The 14976-nt window shown below is 44.6% G+C and overlaps 1 protein-coding gene across 1 annotated transcript; it reads left to right on the forward strand.

Annotated features, from left to right (window-relative positions):
• Positions 1–596: 596 nt before the first annotated feature.
• On the forward strand, positions 597–13246 carry LOC143028751 (general transcription factor II-I repeat domain-containing protein 2-like). The gene is made up of 6 exons (XM_076191121.1): positions 597–636; positions 1058–1093; positions 9331–9455; positions 9623–9774; positions 9908–10927; positions 13078–13246. Exons 1-6 carry the CDS (start codon positions 597–599, stop codon positions 13244–13246), a joined length of 1542 nt encoding a protein of 513 aa, XP_076047236.1.
• Positions 13247–14976: the final 1730 nt, after the last annotated feature.

The following is a 14976-nucleotide window of genomic DNA, read 5'->3' on the forward strand; positions in this document are numbered from 1 at the left end:
ATCCCAAGGTTCTGTGGGGATGGGTATCTCTCCAATTTGGAGTGTTCTATGTGACGGTTGATGCAGGTTGTATTCCACCTTGCAATCTTACCTTGCAAAGTTTTCTATTTGAAAAATTCTGTTAATGGTTGATGGTCTGTCATAATTGTGATTTTGTGTCCTAGGATGAGTTCTCGGAAATGTTTCAGAGCCCATACTACAGCGAGAGTTTCCAAGTGGGTGGTTGAGTAATTGCACTCTGCAGGGTTCAATATGGGGTTGCTTATGCTAATGATCTATGTTTCCCGTTTGAGTCTATTTGTTGTAGGACTGCCCCATCCTGAGGGAGGATGCGTCCATGAACAGACTCTCTTGCACCAACAATAAGTACTATGGTGGTGTTTGCTGTGAGGGGTACTGGTTCCATAATGCCGTGTGGGCAGTAGGCACTTCAGCTGGGATGAGGGTAGCGACTCTATTGCGGGTCGGCGTCATGGTTTGGCACCAATTTAGCACCAACGATAAGCACTATGGTGGTGTTTGTTGTGAGGGGTAGTGGTTCCACAATGCCATGCGGGCAGTAGTCACTTCAGCACTATTTGTATATGCACTCGAATATGATAATCTTGTTAACGGGGTCAAGTTTGACAGGACCGTGTAAGTAACACTATTTGAATGTAAGTTTGTTTATCTACTGGGGCCTTGGTGGGCACTTGTAGGTTAATGCCCGTACACGGAAAACACTAACTCCAGTTTCTGAGGAGGGGTAGGTAGTTATCCGCTGCCACCAATAAATCCATAAGGGGGTGAATTCATGAAGAAAATTCGTCGGTCCCCTTTCTTCACTATATCTAGCACCAAAAAGATACAGGGCGTAAATCCTCCGGGTCTATTTTCACCTGTTAACTCCTCTTGAGTCCGGTCTCGGATTATATACGGTCCTTTCGCATCCGGAAAGGGAAGTTAACAGTTGCATGATTTTAGTTAGCTCTTTTATTACAATTAAAATGTTTAAATATTTATCATTATATTATAATTAGTCACATTATGTGGTTATTTGTTGTGACTTTGTGCTCAGGTTTATTTGGGGATACGGTGTATATTGTGTTTGGAGGTATGTTCTTGGTTACTAGTTCTTATCCTGCCCTGGTCACATAATGGTCACTTGACTTAGGGGGTGGGCGACTGTTCGTTCGTGTGTGTGGGTAATGTAGTTTTTCTTAGGTAATGTTGTAATATGTGAGGTTATAGATAGTGGAGATACGCGCGCGTGCACTCTCTCTCTCTCTCTCTCTCTCTCTCTCTCTATCTCTCTCTCTCTCTCTCTATCTCTCTCTCTCTCTCTCTCTCTCTCTCTCTCTCTCTCTCTCTCTCTATATATATATATATATATATATATATATGTATATATGTATATATATAATATACTGTATATATATACATACATACATATATATATATATATGTATATATATATATATATATATATATTTATATATATACATATGTATACATATATATATCCATAGATGTGTAATTGGGCAGCATTATTCTTAAAGGAGGAAAGAGCCTTTTAGTTGAATTTTGCAGAAACTTCAGCATTAAGCTTCTCTCTCGTTTTTAATTCTATATATTTTTCCAGTATTATTTTTTATGGACTGGGGAAGTGTATGAAGAAGACTTCTATATTTTGATGTTGATATTTCCCTAATTGAAATCTGTATTGTTGATACAAAATACTTAATGTTGTGGAGTTAGTAAATAATAGAATCTAAGATTTTATATATTAGATTCTTAGAAGTGTTGTGCACTGGGGAAGGGTGAATAGCTTTATTGTGAATTCTTCACCTGTTTATTCTCTTGGCTGACGGTCAATTGGTCTCTTCTTATGAGTATATCTGCTTTGAATAATTTTGTGTTTCCTCGACGTTATGGGAGATAGAAACACACCACAAAGTATAACATTGCTCAATACCAGCGGCGGCGCCAGGAATTTTTAGTTGGGGAGGCTAAGGGGGGGGGGGGCTGAGCAAATTTTTTGGGGGGCTAATAGTAATATGATGATACACATATATTATCCTCATTTCAGAAGGGGAGGGGGTTAATGGTTGGGCTAGCACTGATGGCTGACAAATCTTTAGCCCTGGCAATTAAAAATTCCACTTAATAATATTATTTCAATGAGTGTTTTAAATTTTCAATTTGCTCATTTCAGTTGGGGGGGGCTAATGGGGGGGCTGGCCATTTTTTTGGGGGGCTAAAGCCCCCCAAGCCCTCCTGGCGCCGCCACTGCTCAATACCTGTCTGTTGGGGCGAGTTTCGAATACGCTCTGCCAGATGACTCCAAGCTGAGAAAACGTTATATAATTTGGCCCAAAAACATGTTCTTCTTTTCCTTTGGTTAGAAGTAGCTGAACTACTTAGTTAAGTACATATCGACAGCCAGGAAATGTAATCGTCAATTCCCGGGCTATGTAAGGCCGGGCAGTAAGCGACTACAAAGAACCAGAGCGGGGACCCAAGCAGAGAGAGACAAAGAGATACAAGAAAGAAAACGGGGAGCAGAGAAGACAAGAAAAGAAGCAAACGCCCACGGGTCATCTGAATCTATGTATAACACAGGGGAACAATTTTAATCACATTTTCTGGTGACTTAGATTCGTCTGCCAATTTTAAGTCTTTTTTCATGCTGATTTCAAATATATAATCTGTTTTTACCTATATGTTATAGTTATTCTATAATTTATATTTTCTCATTTCCTCGAAAACTACCCTCTGGAAAGACAGGAAGGGTGCTTGTAGAAAGCAATTACTTCACAGTACATAGTAGTAAGGTAGTAATAAGTGTTATTGTGCAAAATATTGATATTATCGGCTGAAAGAAACCTGCACAGCGAAGCTATAGCGATAATCCTATACCACACTCCTGGTCATATGGCCAATTCCCGAAGGTTGAGTGTGGTTGAATTTTCCGCCAAAATCATCGGAAATTTAAAATTCCCGGCTCTGTGCAGGCATGCGCATTGTCGACCCCAAGTCCCCCTCCCTACCCCTCCCCTCTTACCCGGCTGCCCGGCTTGCTGAGCTCACTCACATCGCGGAAACGGGACAGAGTGGTCAACTTGCTGCCCACATGGGAGCAGGCGGTCCCGTTTCCTGCTGGTTAATCGTCTGTTAGTTTTATCGCTTTCCGCTTGGCTGCTGGTTTGTCCCATTCTTCGACTACCCTTTTAGTGATCCAAATGTTACCTTCTTATTTCTTGTGCTCCGGCTTGTGCCCGTTGCTGCAAGTCTGGTAGTGCGGAGGGGGGCTTCTGGTGTCGGCGGCCCCTTACCTAAGTTCTACGGTCCCACAGCTTGGATTGTCAGGACCTAGGCGTAGACTTTGATATTATACGAGCACAATCCGTTCCCGTCTTCGAGCCGTCCGTGGTAAGAACCCGGGCCTCTCGGAAGACGTGGGAACATGTCTTATGGTACGGAGGGTGGCGCCCCCCAAGGTCCTCAGGCCTCTCGGCAGCCCCATACCTCCGACCATTATCGGTCCTCTATTGCCTCACGGTTTGTATCAAGCCCTAGGCGTAGACTTTGACCATATACGATCGCAATCCGTCCCCGTCTTCAGGCCGTCCGTGGTAAGAACCCGGGCCTCTCGGAAGACGTGGGAACGTGTCTTATGGTACGAAGGGTGGCGCCCCCCCAAGGTCCTCAGGCCTCTAGGCAGCCCCATACCTCCGACCATTATCGGTCCTCTATTGCCTCACGGTTTGTATCAAGCCCTAGGCGTAGACTTTGACCATATATGATCGCAATCCGTCCCCGTCTTCAGGCCGTCCGTGGTAAGAACCCGAGCCTCTCGGAAGACGTGGGAACGTGTCTTATGGTACGGAGGGTGGCGCCCCCTAAGGTCCTCAGGCCTCTCGGCAGCCCCATACCTCCGACCATCATCGGTCCTCTATTGCCTCACGGTTTGTATCAGGACCTAGGCGTAGACTTTGACCATATACGATCGCAATCCGTCCCCGTCTTCAGGCCGTCCGTGGTAGAACCCGGGCCTCTCGGAAGACGTGGGAACGTGTCCTATGGTACGGAGGGGGGTGCTCCCGAGGATCATCAGGCCTCTTGGCAGCCCCATACCTCCGACCAGTAATGACCCTCTAACGCCTTATGGCTTGCTCTGTCAGGCCCTAGGCGTAGTCTGACATTTCCACTCGTAATCCGTTCTCCATACGTCTTCGAGTCGTCCGTGGTAAGAACCCGGGCCTCCCGGAAGACATAGGGACGTGTCTTATGATACGGAGGGTGGCGCCCCGAGGATCATCAGGCCTCGGCAGCACCATACCTCCGACCTTCAATGGTCTAACGCCTCACGGCACCACCCTCCTTCCATGTTTCTTAAGCAAAAAAATAAATAAATAAATAAATAAATAAATAAATAAATAAAATAATAAAAAATAAATAAATAAATAAATAAATAAATAAATAAATAAATAAATAAATAAATAAATAAATAAATAAATAAATAAATAAATAAATAAATAAATACCATGTTACCACACAGCTCTTCTCTTGAGCCACAGCCAACCTCTTGTCAACTTCACCTGGCTTGAGTTTAAAGATGACTTACCTGATGTTCCACCCCCAAGTAAAACACAAAAGAACTTTAGGCTTAGGGAGTCTAGTGTTAGAATTAGTATAAATCGGTTCAAAGATAAACTACAAACATTTAGCGTAATGAGAAGAGGAAAATGATTTAAATAGTACAGTTTAAGTTGACGCAAAGTGCTAGGTATTGTATAGATAAAATGCCTTGACCATAAAAAAAAAACTCAGGTCGAAATGGACATGACTTTTCCTATTTAACTTAAGCTAATCTACAGTCATGATGGTCGAGAATTTTACCATGTTAAAGTTAATTTCGACGCTCACTGTGACTTAGGTCGAAATGGACATGACTTTTCCTATTCAACTTGAACTAATCTACAGTCATGATGGTCGAGAATTTTACCATGTTAAAATCAATTTCGACGCTCACTGTGACTCAGGTCGAAATGGACATGACTTTTCCTATTCAACTTAAGCTAATCTAGAATCATGATGGTCAAGAATTTTACCATGTTAAAATAAATTTCAACGCTCACTGGGACTCAGGTCGAAAGGACCATGACTTTTCCTATTCAACTTGAGCTGATCTACAGTCATGATGGTCGAGACTTTTAAAATTGTTAAAATTAATTTCGACGCTCACTGTGACTCAGGTCGAAATGGGTATGACTTTTCCTATTCAACTTAAACTAATCTACAGTCATGATGGTCGAGAATTTTACCATGTTAAAATTAACTTCGACGCTCACTGTGACTCAGGTCGAAAGGGACATGACTTTTCCTATTCAACATAAGCTAACCTATAGTCATGATGGTTAAGAACTTTACCATATCAAAACTAATTTCAACACCCACTGTGACTCAGGTCGACATAAACATGACTTTTCCTATTCAACTTGAGCTATTCTACAGTCATGATGGTCGAGAATTTTACCATGTTTAATTAATTTCAAAACTCACTGTGACTCTGGACGAAGTGAACATGACTTTCCTATTCAACTTGAGCTAATCTACAGTCATGATCGTCGAGAATTTTACCATGTTAAAATTAATTTCGACGCTCACTGTGACTTAGGTCGAAATGAACATGACTTTCCTATTCAATTTAAATTAATCTACAGTCATGATGGTCCAGAATTTTACCATGTCAAAATTTATTTCAACGCTCACTGTGACTCAGTGATGTCACGGTATGATAAGATGACGTCATTATGTGATAAATTGACGTCACCATGTAGTCCTATGACGTCAATTTGTGTCTGTGACGTCTACGAGACGATCCTATGGCGCCATGATTAAATCCGGTGACGTCACAGTATAATCACATGATGTCACTAGGTATTAAACATATAGAAGTCCGCTTGTGGGTGAAGAGACGTCATAAACTGCCATAACACACTATTGGATGAGAACGCTCGCCACGGGCTTCGAGGACTTCCCGCGGGAAGACTTGGGGTGAGTTGGATACATACCGAGGGTTCAGGCCCGTCTAAGTGGGAGACGCTCAGGGAACGTCTTCACCCAGGACGAAGCCTCTTGACTAACGCCCACGGACGAGGTCGCTCGGAAACGAATTCGGCCTCGCATACTCCCTTTCGGTCTCTCGCTTACCCCGAGGATCTTCACGAAACTAGTGAGAGTGGTAGGCGTACGCTGGACGGAAGCAAGCGTCTCCACACTCAGGTTCCTAGACGGCTAGTTGATGCATTTGCCCACCGGGGAGGGTGCATCGGCCGACATCTCAGTGGCTCTGAGAGTGTTGGCGGACGTAGAGTTCGGGGTGGACTGGAACGGGTCTGCCCTTGCTCCCATACAGGGACTTCATTGGCTCGGGATTGAGTAGGACACAGTCAGCGCTCTTCGGGTGCTCCCCTGCGCCAAGAAAGCGTGTTTCTCTCACACGTTCTCCCTCCTTCAGTGGCGGAGGGGGGGGGGGTTACTTCAACTTCGCGACTTCGACCCTTCCACTGAGCCGCTTGGGGCGCCGACGGCTGGTACGGGAGGTCGACAGGAACCTACTACTTCTCCCGCGTGACCTGCCCGGGCCGATACCCTTAGCACTCCACAGCTTGTTGCGTCCCGGGCTTCGGTCGGGGCCCCTACGCCGGTCGCTCTATCCAGGTTTCAAGAGACCTTCGTAGTGTAGCAACTACACCCACAAGTGTTCGAGTCGCTCTCCCTCCACTACGGCACCCCAGAGGTGGACCTGTTTGCCTCCCCAAACACGACCCAGCTCCCCCTATACCTCACCTGCATCCAAAGGACACGCACAGGAGGCCCAGACGCCTTCACGGAGGACTGGAATAGCTGGAAGTACGTATTCTTTTTCCTCCTCCAGCGACACTAGTCCTCCTGAAGGTGATGCAGACCCGCAGGTCCTTCAATGGTCAGGTCCTCCTGATAGCTCCCTACTGGCCAACCCAGCCGTGGTTCGGGGAGCTAATGAGATGGGGCCCTTCTCCCCTTCTACTGGGGTCAGCCTGCCTAGCCAACAGCCTTACCACGACTCTTCAAGCGTCACTCCAATTTGATACTTGGAGTTTCTACGGGGAGCTCTCAGCCAACTCTTCTCTACAGAGGCAGCAGACAAGATGCTCAGAGCTCACCTTCCGTCCTCAGTGCGACGGTGTGGGTCCTGCTGAAGGAGATTCCGGAACTGCCTTCGGAGACGCGCGATGGTGACCATCTCCGCCAACATGGTTCCGGACTTCCTGACTTGGCTGGCTACCTCCACCAACAGGGCACCGGCAACTATCTTGCCTCACTATACAGCCCTCACTGATCCGCTACGCTTGGGCATGAACATCCGAGTGCCACAGAGGGCGCGAACCCTCCTAATGAAGGGGATCAGCGCCTCGAGAGAGCCGAGACACCATCCGGTCCTGGCCTGGTCCTTGCATCGTGTTCTGCAGTACCTGGCGTTCGAAAGGGCCATTATGGAGGAAGATCACTTCCCTCAACGTGTCGTCTTTCTGCTCTCCTTGACTACGGACTACAGGGCTTCACAGCTGGTGGCAATCAACCGCCACCCGTCCGTCTCCAAACTGGAGGAGGACAGCTCGGCCCTAACCCTCTCTCCATCACCAACATTCCTGGCCAGGAACGGCCGGGCGGACGACATGATTGGCCCTCTCAGAATACAATCCTTCCGGGAGGGAGGACGCCCACATCCACTGCGCCCGGTCCGTGCGTTCGAAGACTACGTGGACCACACGGAAGAGATTTTTGAGGATCATCTCTTCTATAACTCGAAATTTAGGATTCCCCTAACCCCGAGGTCCCGGGCACACCTGCCTTTCCGCTCTGTGGGAGAGAGCCGACCCGGGCCATGCCCCGCACGCCCACAGCATCAGGGACTTTGTGGCATCGCTGGCGTTTCTCCGCACCCACTCGGTGGAGCGGGTGCGGGACCTAGGGGCTGAACATCGACGACTCCCTTGGGGACACGGTGTCTCTACCACTCGGTCACCCCTGGCCCATGTGTCGCCATGGAAACGGCTCCACCCCTATCATCTCATAAAAAAAAAAAAAAAAAAAAAAGGGGTGGAGGGGGCAAAGGGCGATCGAGGAGTGGGGAGGGGCCAGAAACCGCTGAACAGGATACGAATTTCGTATAATTTACGCATCGTGTGAACAGTGCAATGTTGTGCATATCACATTTTTCGGCGTGGGTACTTGACGTTTCTTTCTCCCCTCTACTGAGTGATAAAATGAATAAGTCTCCCATAGGAAAGACACACGTAATAACGGTTTGAATCAGGCTTCACCTCTCCTCCCACCTGTCCTCGTCTCATGCATAGCTTCGCTGTGCAGGTTTCTTTCAGCCGATAATATTTCTTTGTCGCGGCTCGTGCCGCTTAAATTGTTCTTATCGGCTTAAGAAACCTGCACAGATTTAGGGTCCCTCCCTCCTTCCACAGGCGAAGCCTTCATTTCTCATTGAAGTGAGCTCAGCAAGCCGGGCAGCCGGGTAAGAAGGGAGGGGTAGGGAGGGGGAGGTGGGGTCGACAATGCGCATGCCTGCACAGAGCCGGGAATCTTAAATTTCCGATGATTTTGGCGGAAAATTCAACCACACTCAACCTTCGGGAATTGGCCATATGACCAGGAGTGTGGTATAGGATTATCGCTATAGCTTCGCTGTGCAGGTTTCTTAAGCCGATAAGAATAAATTAAGCGGCACGAGCCACGACAAAGAAATATTATTGTTTCTTAGTAAGGTCTCATGTTAGATTGATGGTTTCAAGAGGATTTTTTTTTCATGCTGATTTCAAATATATAATCCGTATTTACCTACACGTTATAGTTATTCTGTAATTTCTATTTTCTCATTTCCTCGAAAACTGCCCTCTGGACGGACAGGAAGGGTGCTTGTAGAAAGCAATTACTTCACAGCACATAGTAGTAAGGTAGTAATAATTGTTATTGTGCAAAAAACTACTCGGCAGTTGTTGGAAATATTTGACTTATAAAATAAACTTTCAACATTATTGTTCTTGAGAATATTCTGTCGTCAGCAATCGTCAAATTTCATTCTTCAAATCGAGTTCAAAGTTAACTGTCATATTCATCACTCGTCAACCGTGTATTATCGAATTCAAGCTTCAAATCCAGTTCAAGTCGTTATTTGTCAACTTCTCAAATTTTCACAAACCTTCTGTGTGATATATTGTACGGTGTCTTCAGTTTATCATTGACGTCGGACAATCATGTAATTAAAATCTACCAAACAACACCCGCTGGCAGATACTGTTTTGACAACTCTGCCCCTCACTGCACGGTCTATGATCCTGCCACTGCCAGAGCAGCCAGACGCCAGCGGTCAGTGTCCGTTAGACTTTCACGTTGATACAAGGTACGTAAGCTTTTTGGTCAGTACAGATCAATTACAGTTATTTCTTATAAAAAATCAATTACAACTACTAAAATTATGTAGCTACTAATTAATTATATCTAAATTAGATGACGTACATTTATAATCAATGCACCATTATTTCGCTTATTCACTGTTGGTATACCTCATTTCCTTCCTTTTCAGCTAATCATGTCTGCGACCCAGCGTGTTAAGAAGAGGAAAGTGGACCTCGAGTATCGGACCATCAACCCTGAGTGGGAGAAGTACTTCTTCATTGAGCGCTTTGGACAGGCCCAGTGCCTCATATGCTTGAAGACTGTGGCTGTCCTAAAAGAGTACAACGTGCGCCGCCACTGGGAGAGAGAGCACCGATCGTCAAACTTTTTAGTCGATGTCTGCCACTGAGAGGAAGGGCGCCATCGTTAAACTATCAGGCAACCTGCAGAAACAAACTTCGCTCTTCCGCAGGCAGAATGTTGAGGCCGAAAAGGTGACGCGTGGCTGTTATGAAGTCTTCCGCATCCTTGCTCTCCGAATGAAGCCATTAGCAGATGGGGACTTCATCAAGGAATGCCTCCTCGCTGTAGTGGACTCCGTCTGTCCAGAGCAGCGTTCTGCCTTTGAGAGCGTGAGCCTTTCGTTCCGTACCGTTCGTCGTCGCATCGAGAATGTGTCGGACGACGTGCACGACTCACTCGTAACACGCAGTTCGAACTTCGTCGCCTTTTCCCTCGCTCTGGATGAGAGCACCGATACAAAGGATACGGCCCAGCTGGCCGTTTTCATCCGCGGCGTCACCGCTGACCTCCAGGTGTGTGAGGAATTCCTCCAGCTTGTCCCACTGCGCGGCACCACCACTGGGCAAGACATCTGCGACGCCGTGCTTCAGTGTGTTGATCACTCCCTGGACCTCTCCCATCTTGTCTGCGTGACGACCGACAGTGCCCTGGCGATGGTTGGGGAGAAGAAGGGCGCAGCTTCGCTGCTAGTGCGCCACTGTGAAGCCGCCGGATACACTCAGCCCATTAACATGATGCACTGCATCATCCACCAAGAGTCCCTGTGCGCCAAGTCTGCCAACCTCGTTGATGTCATGTCTGTCGTGGTGAAGGTCGTCAACTCCATCCTCTCCCGCAGCCTTAACCACCGTCAGTTCCAGGTACTGATGGACGAGGTGAACGTGCACTACAACTACCTACTCTACTTCTGTGAGGTACACTGGCTGAGTCGTGGGGCCATGCTGTCTCGTTTGTGCGACCTACAGCAGGAAATTGCCACCTTCCTACGTCAGAAGAACCTTCCCCACGCTGATCAATTCTCTGATCCGCGGTGGCTAGCTCACCTGGCCCTACTCACGGACATCACGGCGCACCTGAACGCCCTCAACACGATGCTGCAAGGCAAAGATATTCTCATGACAGTCATATACGCGCACATCACTTCTTTCGAGGTTTTAGCTGCGTTTGTGGGAGGCTCAATTGGCTTCTGGTCAGTTTGTGCATTTTCTTCGCCTTGCTGCTTGTGCCCCTGACGACGTGGACCTAGACACTTGCATTAGTGTCGTCACCTCTCTGCGTGAGGAGTTTGTTTCCCGTTTGGCAGGAATTAGGGTGCTGGCTGCGGACTTCAAGGTTTTCACTGCTCCCTTTGACTTCCCCGTGGAAGACGCCCCTGCCTCCCTGCAGATGGAGTTGGTGGAGCTGCAGTGCAACGATGAAATGAAGGCGAAGTTCCGCACCTCTTCTCCGTTGTCCTTCTTCTGCGACATCGACCTCCCTTCTAACAATTTTTATAATACAAAGGATTACAAAGGCAAAGCATGCCGACAGGAGACCTTTTGATCCATATCTAGGTCGGATGCAAAAAAAAAAAAAAAAAAAAAAAAAAAAAAAAAAAAAAAAAAATCATATTGATAATAAATTAAAACTATAACAATGTAAATAACAATTAAAATACATAAATAAATGCATTGGTATAGTTGAATAACAAACAAACAGGTAAATAGTAAATGATAATAAATTGACATATAACTAATAATAAATGAAAATCAGACAGACAAATTATAACAAAACAAAAACAAATAATATAACATGAATTATAATAATTACAGCATCTTACTTAGGTATTTATCTAAATGATTCTTAAAGCTTCGAACTGAACTACATTGCACTACCTGTGCAGGAAGTTTATTCCATTCATTAACTACACGGTTGGCAAAGTTGTTTCTACCTACTTCCAAATTGAATCTATTTCCGGACAGTTTGAGACCATTGTTTCTTGTCTGATTCTCATTCAATGTGAAAATTTTGTCACTTTTGATGTTGTCAATTCCATTTAAAATCTTAAAGACCTGTATCAAGTCACCTCTGAGTCTACGCTTTTTTAGGGAAAACAGATTCATGTGCTTAAGTCGATTTTCGTATGATTTATTTTTGATATTTGGAATCAGTTTTGTGGCTCGCCGTTGTACTTTTTCCAGTCTGTCAATGTCTTTAATGAGATTCGGTGACCATACGGAAACAGCATATTCCAAATGTGGACGAACTAACGATTTATATAGCTTGTTAATGAGTGATGGACTTTTGAAATCAAAAGATCGCGCAATCAATCCCAGAATCTTATTTGCTTTCTCAGGGGCTGAAATACACTGCTTGGATGATTTGAGGTCGTTACTGATAATTACGCCGAGATCTTTTTCACTATCCACTTTTGTTAACGAATTTCCAAATAACTTGTAATCGTACTTGCTGTTATTTTTACCTATGTGCATTACCTTGCATTTACTTGTGTTAAATTTCATTAGCCACTTTTCAGACCATTGCTGTAATTTATCTAAATCTTCTTGAATATCTAATTGGTTTGAGTGATCATTTGCCACTCCGCACAGTTTTGTATCATCAGCAAATTTGGAAACAGTAGATTTTAGTCCATGGTCTATATCATTTATATATACTATGAATAGAAGTGGCCCAAGAACGGAACCCGAGGAACTCCACTTGCAACACTTTTCCATCCAGAAGTTTTTCCATTTAAAACAACTCTCTGTTTTCGACCTTTCAACCAATTACTAGTCCAACCTAATAGGCTACCACTTATTCCATGCAAAGCTAATTTAGTAAGTAGTCTTTCGTGTGGGACGGTATCAAAAGCTTTTGCAAAGTCTAGATATATTAAATCTATATTGTTTCTTTTGTCATAATTCGAGACAACTGTGTTGTAGAATTCGAGTAAGTTAGTCACGCAAGAACGTTTCCGTCTGAAACCATGTTGGCTATCATTTATCAAACGGTTACTTTCTAAATGATATTCGATAGCATCTCTGATGATAGTTTCCATTATTTTTCCTACGATCGAAGTCAAACTAATAGGCCTATAGTTATTTGGTTTCTTTTTGTCACCTTTTTTGAATATGGGAGTAACGTTAGCTAGCTTCCATTCTCTTGGGACATCTCCGGATATGATGGATTTCTTGAAAATAATTTCTAATGGAACAACAATCTCATTTTTCATTTCCTTTAAGATTCTTGGATGCCAACCGTCAGGCCCTGGTGTTTTATTAACTTTGAGTTTGTCTATACACCTTGTTCTATACACCTTGTCTATACACATGTTCAACGCATTGTGGCCATGTTCGGCAGCACCTACTGTTGCGAACAGCTCTTCTCTAAAGTGAAGTACACGAAGTCTCACCTTCACTCCCAACTCTCAGACCGCCACCTCAATGACATTCTTCTGTTGTCTACCTCAACCATCACGCCAGACATGGAAATACTTTTTCACGGCAAACAGCACCAGCAGTCTCATTGATCTGTAGGGTGTTCAATGCAATTCTTGTATAATTTATTCATTGTATTCAATGTATTGTACAGAATAGAGTAATTCTGGGGATTTCGTTTTTCACTCCGGCCCGCGGCCTCCTTCCAAAAGTCTCATCTGGCCCTCACTCTGAAAAGGTTGACCGCCCCTGATCTACGTGTTCCCCAGCAACCAGAAGTGTCTTCCCCTACTACCAGAGATTATCGCACATGATTCTCTCCTCAAATTACCTGTTCGCCAGAGACGTGAAGACCGTTACAGACGACTGACGCTGGACGCGTCTTTTATCAACTAAATCAAGATTGTCTGTCCATCACTCCAGGTTCGGTGTACGAAGCCTGTGAAAAATGAAACAATCTGGCAACATAATTCATGTTGAATCATGGAACATCTATTTACATGTTGATGCTTGATGTATTTTTTCTTGTTCTATGTCCATTTATGTTGTTTGTGTCTATTTTACTATTGTAAATAATGATAATGGGTTTGTAAATGAAATAAAAACATAATATGCGCTGCGCCAGATAAAAACATAAAAACATAAGAATGGAGGAAACTGCAAGAGACCAAAAGGCCTACACTAGGGGGTTCGATGTCCCTTAGCACCTGTCATCCCTACCCATGAAGTTATTTAATCTTCTCTTAAAACAAGCCATTATTTTAGCGCTCACTACATGATTATTAAGTCTATTCTATTTGTTAGCCACTCTGTTGGTAAACCAGTTCTTGTCTATTTCCTTCATAAACCTAAATTTGTCCAATTTAAAACCTTTGCCACGAGTCCTACCCTGCTGTCTTAATATGGCGACCTTACCTGCATCACTCTTGTCAAAGCCCTTGGCCCATGTCCATTATCAAACTTATAATTCATTACGGACACATATTTATTCACATCCAGCAACATTGAAAGGCCTACCCAGCTTCAACAATCCAATATCATTTACGAGTTTAGATACATTTAAAATTCTCAGTGATGTAAATTAGAGCAACAAAGCAAATTCTCTCTAGAAGATTAACAGTACGAGTGTCTAAAAGTGGGTGCCCGCTTTCTACATATGAGTTCCTACTAGGGTACTGTGGAAAGCATATGTGTAGGCCGAAAGAACTTATAGATTTGTGTTGTGATCTACATTGAGTTTGGAGGCGTTGAGAGAAACGAAGTTGTGGTTTGTTGGCTTTAATCTCTCCGTCTAGACTTCTCTACATTCTCGGGGCATCGCCCGAGGAAAAATATGGCGGTTGCCAATGATACTATTTACATGCACATGGTGGCTGTTGCCACAACAGGGAGCTATATACAATTTATTCTCTACTATCTACGCCTACTCTTATTTTTACAATGTTATGTATGGACTGAGTATGGACATTCATATTAATGCATGGCTTATTCATTTACAAATGGGAACACATATAAAATGTATATTTGTCATATGCTGATTTTGCAGTTTGGCAATGTTTGAACAGGTGTCCAGCCGCTCGGCCCAGTTGGCCGCGTGACTTCAGACGCTTTTGGCCCAAATCCATGTGCTGAAGTCAAACACAATAGGACGTCTCTTGGGAGTTTTCTGGAGACGCCGGACGTTCCATCATGTACTAATGCGTACGTATGCGCGTGTGCACGCTAGACACCTAAAAGACTGAATATTACCTTCAATCATGCGACACGTATAGGGCAGTAGGTGAAACAAAGGAGGAGACTTGGCATAGGCAATATCCCCCAA

Source organism: Oratosquilla oratoria, chromosome 1, assembly GCF_046742065.1.
Source record: "Oratosquilla oratoria isolate Oo_2021 chromosome 1, ASM4674206v1, whole genome shotgun sequence".
Lineage (NCBI taxonomy): Eukaryota > Metazoa > Arthropoda > Malacostraca > Stomatopoda > Squillidae > Oratosquilla > Oratosquilla oratoria.

Coding starts and splice junctions, on each gene's coding strand:
- LOC143028751 (XM_076191121.1), top strand. CDS start 597: ATGATAATCTTGTTAACGGGGTCAAGTTTGACAGGACCGT. Junction 1,094..9,330: donor GGTGTATATTGTGTTTGGAG/GTATGTTCTTGG, acceptor ACCCGCTGGCAG/ATACTGTTTTGACAACTCTG. Junction 9,456..9,622: donor CAAGGTACGTAAGCTTTTTG/GTCAGTACAGAT, acceptor CTTCCTTTTCAG/CTAATCATGTCTGCGACCCA.